We start from the raw sequence: 6000 nt of genomic DNA, 5'->3' as shown, positions 1-6000 counted from the left end.
ACATCTAAATTATAATCATTTTATTTTTTTCTCATAGAAGTCAGAAAAATCAAAAAGTTCAATGCAAACAAAACTTTTTAACTCTAAACTAAAATAGTCAAAAAATTAAAAAGTTAAAAATTCAACCTCCCTAAATGAAGCCAGTGCAATGCATTTCATAGGCTAAGGCAAAGGCAAAGAATAACAAATCTAGATCATTAAATTAAGGCAATAATAAAAACTTTAAATTTAAAAGGGGTAACTTTTCTTTCTCTTTTCCCCTTTTCATTTAAATAAAATTGAATCGTGGCTCAAATTTTACGAGGTTCCAAAAATTGACTGAACTGTTGTAACATTAAATGCATGACTCTCCAGTTCCTGATCCAAATATATCATTCTCTACTGTTACAAATCTAGGTATCTGACCATGATTTTGAAAATCAATTTTGTTCAACCGCACGCAGCACATGACTTTCTCCGGCAGCTCCTCTGGCTTTTGTGCCTGTCAGTATAGTGAAATGATAAAAATAAAAATAAAAATAATAATAATAAAAAAGCATTTAGTCCTAATTCCGAAAGATTAGAGACATATCATTTTTTTACTTAACTTTTTTTTCTTATGTAACTCGCGATATCTTCAGATTGGAAAAGTTTGAGATATAACCGTACCTGTATAGTTAAGCCTAGATCAAGTATTCCGTATTTTAACCTTTCTCGGAATGCATCAAGTCCTTTCCTGGATATGTAGCTAAACCGGTGTATATCAAGGTCAATCTCAAAGTAATTTGGTCCCTGAAGAAAAGAAAAGAAAGGAAAAAAGGACAATATTAATCTTGATGCAAAACACAGTAACACTCAAACTAATAAAATATCTGTAGCCAAACAAGCAGCTTATGAGTTTCTATCCTTACTTGGTCCTTTTACGTCCACAAAAAACTTTGAAAACTTCGCAAATATATAGAATGTCATATGAAAGTAAAAAGTGGAATATAACTTACACTATAGAAACCGTGTTGAGGGCGTGAGAGCACGGGCTTTTCATTATAAGCTTGCAAAAGTTTTCTTTCAGCAGAACTCAAGTGGAGGTCCTCTGGATTAACCACCCCGGCCATGATTTTCAGCCTCTCTCTGAAAGGAACTGTAGATTCTTTCGCAAACCCCTTCACCGTTTCCATCTCATCTTCAACCAGCCTCTGTCTCAAATCAAAGCAATGCAGTCAACTAAAACCTTATGCAAGATTGCAAGAAAGTAATAACTGTGTCGAATATTTTTCATCAAGTAGAAACTTAGCCAAATATATATATACTAGCACTCATTTAATATATAAAAATAAAAAGTACATTATATGACCTAAGTAAACTGAGAGAATGAAAAGAACGTGAGAATATTAATACCCCAACTGCCATTAAAACTAATAAAGGGCCAAATTGTAAGCGGGAATGCGCAAGTACCTTGATACTGTCTTGAAATTGAGGAGAAATCTCTTTGTTGAAGTTCTCGGATACTTTGAAATATAATACGAGGCTCATGCCCTCCCCGTCATTATCACCAAGGAACATGGTAGCAGGATAAGTAGGCACCTGTCAAGAGAACATCCGGATATAAAATTTCACAAGACGAGTCATTTCTAGTGTCATAGTTTCTCATACAAGTTGATAAAATTGCAGTTCATTTTGGATCACTACTACCCCCCTCATTGTGTTTGGAAAACATAACCACAGGTTCCACATTTTACAATCCATCGATTCTCTCAATCACTGTAAACCATAATGAGGAATGCATGCACAGTTTTGTTAAAAAGGATGACAAACAACTCATTAAGGTGCCCCATTTTTCTTATTACAATCACAACCCGCATCATAGAAGGAACCAAATGAGCTGTAAAATGGGGTATTTGAGGTAGATCTGACCCCTCCAATACTCCCAACCAATAAGAGTGAATGTGAGAAGTTATGATTAAGAAAAGGAAGAGATAAATGAAAACAAATACCTGTATATTAACAATCAGCAATGACGGGACTTTCTTGTGTGCTTTTAGACAGGGAAGCTCGAGGTGTTGAGCAATGTGATTGATCTTTTTTGGGCATACAAATAAATCAACACCAATTGGAGTATATGGGCTGTAATCTGGAGCAGAGTATTTCCGTTTATCTCTGCAGAATAGATTGTTAGAAGTATATACCACAGAAACCTCATTTACAAAGCTGACATATCAATTAATAAGCACAATGAACGGCAATAAATGCACAGAAAGTCTGGTGGCATGCCTGAAATAATTCAAACCCCGGAGCTTAAAGACTGAAGGTGCAAGAGGACACCAACATCCCTGAGTCGGCTTATCCCCCACTGAACAAGGAATGAGAAGTCCCGCTCTAGGACGTAACAAGAATCTTCTAGACGGACCTGCTATAATGCTCATTTGAATTATACAAAATTACTGTTAAACTTCCTTTCTCAAACTAAGAATAAAGGTCAGTGGTATTTTAGTACCATGAAAGTTCCCGATTAAAAGTCAAATTCAAGAAAGAGTTACTATGTAACAAGATGTATTTAAAACAACCTAAGGTACATTGTAGATTTTAGGAAAGAAATGCAAACGAGAAAGGCCATTCAACATACACAAGCTAGTTTTGGTTATCAATTAGAGGAAAACATAATCTAGAATCGGTTACTAATTAAAAATTAAAATTAGATAAAAATATTAACTTACCCCCATAAACACTTATGAAGTCATCGTCTGAATCAGACTCCAGGATACTGTGAGAGTCAAACCATGCTTCCTCTTGGCAAATTCCTGCAAAAAAAGAACTTCACTTGTCAACAAAGTACCTAATCAACAAAGTACCCTTATCCACAGCGTGTCTAACCATAAGAACTACCATTAAAAGGTATCCATACTAGAATTCTTTTTATCCAATTTGAATGAAACCCATATTCCAATTTCAAAACTTCTGACATCAGGTGATCAGTTGGTTAAAACTACCTAATTATGTTGAAAATCTGACTCCGATGAATTTGGATAAGAATTTTTTATTTGAATCAAGGACAGAAATATACCATTTGAATCAATTTGGCTGTGGTTCCATTGCAGCTGGGTGAGATGAAATGTCAAATTAGATACCTCAGATCTTCTACAAGTGGTCGTAGCACCCTTCTCAAAGTCCACACGGACAAACTCGCTAACAGCAAAATCTTCTAAAGAGTTTCCTGCATCACTAAGCCGTTCCATGGGCGCAATAGGGACGGCGGTTGAAATCTTTCTGCCACATCTGCGATACCTTTTTAAGTACTTCTTATGAGTTTTGATTTTTCTACTAGGCTTTGAAGCACAACCGCCCATGATGATGACTTGATTTTTAAAAAACCCGAGTGAGAATAAATGTCTTCTTCATATCAAATGGCACAAAGCATATGGAGAAGTAGAAGAAGACAATGGTATCGCCTTGCGTTCCTCAAAACAAGAACCTATTGAAAGAATATCTGAAAATTTAAAACCAGAGAGACACTCATTCCTCTAAATTCTCTACTACAAACTAAACTGCGTAAAAGACTTGATAAGCAATAGCCAGATATAATGTAATTCGACTTAAAGGGAAGAGCACACTCTTTCGTGGGCGCTGCAAATTGGAACAAAAGATTCAATTTGTTCTCCTAACTGAATTCCACATATTTTAGACTGAGCAAAACCAGGAAATGAGGTAAAAAGCTATTATATATCCACCGTTCTACATTCACATCCGTGACATTCTTGAAAGCAAATACCAACATTCATAAAATTAACACATTTCTTATGCAATTTCATGCAATGAATACAAAGCATGTTCCCAAAAAAAGAAGAAAAAAGAAAAGAAAAGAAAAAACTCATGGGACCTCTCGTACACATTGTAATGGAATCAACAAACAGAGTATTCTATGGAAGTCTTGCCCTTTATGCATGGTTTCGGCACAAAATGAAAATACTGCTTTGTGAGGAATTCTCCCAAAGAAGGCAAAGTAAAACAAGGATAAGGAGAACAGTTCACACATGCCCTAAGGAAAGTAAAACAAACAAACAATAGCATCTCTAACAACCACTCCCAATTTTCCAATTCTAGTTATTGGACAGACATAGAGATTTTGACTCAAACAATTACCTCGAACATCAAATAAGACCACAATTTGCATCTCCATGTAGCTTCCAGTTAGTACAAAAAATCACTCTTCCAATAAGATGGTGAAAAAAAATGATTTTGCAAATTATTGATCACATGAAAGTATTTGCCAAATTGCCTGATTACAATTTGCCTTTACAGAGAACCTACAAAAAATTAAAGAATGTGTGACTGTGAATTAGTGACAACTTCAAGAACTTCTGTGATGCAGATCCAACAATGAGAAAATCTAGGTACAAGACAATTTTTTTAAAAATGATTAGAGACAGCTATTTTTTGACAAAAAAACAAGACAACTATCCACCCAAACCAAACGCAAAAATTAAAAAAAGAAAGAGTATGATGGCATATCAAGAAAACATATTGTCTTCTTTGGTGATGCCCAAAAAACAAGTGAATACAGTAATATGCGAAGAAAATGAACTCAAGAAAGTTTTTCAGTTGTTCCTGTCTAATAAGATAAAAGAAAAAAGTCAAGAAAAGAATCAGAATGGGCTTCAAACTAGTTGATAAAGTAAACAAGTAATGAGTCCTTATCAGAAGGCACATATGACACACTAATAATGGCACATAACTAAAACAGAACTGTGACAAACCAGAGGAAACTTCGATAATTAGTTGAGCAACATGATGAACAATATATTCGGAATACATATCATCACATATGAATTTGAAAAAAATAATAAATTAAAAAAAAATTAATTTCTAAACACTAAACTCTGCTGAAAAAAATGACAAAACCGACAAGTAAATTAAATTTTAAAAATTCCAAGTATGCGACGTAAATAATGAGTATGTCAACCACAATTGAGACATTATGCATGTAAAAGAAACAATAAACTTATGCATATAGTTAAATTTTACTGAATTAAGTTTCATATTATGCAATTATTTATGCTTTTTCAAGCTTTGTCACACAATTTTCATTTCAAAAAAAGCCTGTAATTAGTTTTCAAAACCAAAACATATTTTTCAATCTGCAAACCGTCCAAAAATTTAAATATAAAATTACAGACGTGCACAAAATAGCTATATATATATATATATATTTATATATCCGCGTGTGTTACAATTATTTCTACTAGAAGTCATGTCGTGCGCATAGGATCGTTTCCTTTCAGCCAAATAAGGTTGTGAAGAGTGATTGAATTCAAAATTTAAAAACTAGAACAGAATTTTTGAGTTTCCATGTTTGCCTTCAAAATTTGTGAAACTGAAGAACATTTAAAACATTTTGTGTTCATACTAAGTTCATTGCAGAATTTATTATACTTCATAATAATAATAGTATACATATATACAAATACAAGCATACATATATACAAACATGTATACATATATATATATATATATATATATATATTAGTGTGAATTGAATTACAAGTAATGTACAAGGGAAATGGATGAAGAGAGAGAAAGAGAGAACCTTAGCACAGAGAGAGAGAGAGGGAGAGAGAGACGTACTCACTCACTTTCTCACTTTGAGTCTCTGTGTGCAAGCAACCACCACAAATGGCGGTGAAATGGAGAGAGAGAGAAAGAGAGAGAAAGGAAAAAAATGTAGAGAGAGAAGAAGAAGAAAGGTTTCTTCCGTTGTAATCGGATCACGGAATTGAAAGTCCCGCCCCCTTTTAAGTCCTCGTTTGTAAACATTTTTGGATTAAAAAAAAGTATAAAAAATAAAATAAGTCATATAAATTAATAAAATAAAATAATATATTTAAATTATAATCATTATTTTTTTTTTTTATAAAAGTTTAGAAAATCTAAACATAATAATTAAATGAGATTAAAAAAATTAAATTAAATTTTTTTAAGAATAAAAAAATTAATCACCGTAATCAATACTAAGCGAAACTTAAATAGTGG

General features: G+C 33.1%; 1 protein-coding gene across 26 annotated transcripts; it reads right to left on the bottom strand.

The window, feature by feature from the left end:
• Positions 1–221: 221 nt before the first annotated feature.
• Positions 222–5739, bottom strand: LOC114309553 (beta-hexosaminidase (DUF1336)). 26 transcript variants are annotated; one of them, XM_082871088.1, is made up of 10 exons: positions 5558–5739; positions 4114–4277; positions 3038–3445; positions 2691–2774; positions 2248–2383; positions 1971–2133; positions 1432–1560; positions 978–1172; positions 649–771; positions 222–481 (listed from the first exon to the last, which is right to left on the bottom strand). In XM_082871088.1, the coding sequence occupies exons 3-10, from the start codon at positions 3318–3320 to the stop codon at positions 335–337; spliced, it is 1260 nt and encodes a 419-aa protein (XP_082727214.1). In that variant the 5' UTR covers positions 3321–3445; positions 4114–4277; positions 5558–5739; the 3' UTR covers positions 222–334. The 26 variants fall into 26 exon arrangements, with proteins under 26 accessions (XP_082727214.1, XP_082727203.1, XP_082727196.1 ...); XM_082871077.1 differs by having other exon boundaries at positions 2248–2386; positions 3038–3460; positions 5600–5737; XM_082871070.1 differs by having other exon boundaries at positions 3038–3460; positions 5600–5737.
• Between the last annotated feature and the right edge of the window lie 261 nt (positions 5740–6000).

The sequence above is a fragment of the Camellia sinensis genome, chromosome 5 (genome assembly GCF_055761805.1).
Source record: "Camellia sinensis isolate YWXY chromosome 5, ASM5576180v1, whole genome shotgun sequence".
Classification (NCBI taxonomy): Eukaryota; Viridiplantae; Streptophyta; class Magnoliopsida; order Ericales; family Theaceae; genus Camellia; species Camellia sinensis.
The sequence above is the reverse complement of the archived record's forward strand: the minus strand, read 5'-3'. Positions and strand labels throughout refer to the sequence as shown.

Coding starts and splice junctions, on each gene's coding strand:
- LOC114309553 (XM_082871077.1), bottom strand. CDS start 3,320: ATGGGCGGTTGTGCTTCAAAGCCTAGTAGAAAAATCAAAACTCATAAG. Junction 2,387..2,690: donor CTTCATAAGTGTTTATGGGG/GTAAGTTAATAT, acceptor TGAGCATTATAG/CAGGTCCGTCTAGAAGATTC. Junction 482..648: donor ATCTAGGCTTAACTATACAG/GTACGGTTATAT, acceptor CTATACTGACAG/GCACAAAAGCCAGAGGAGCT.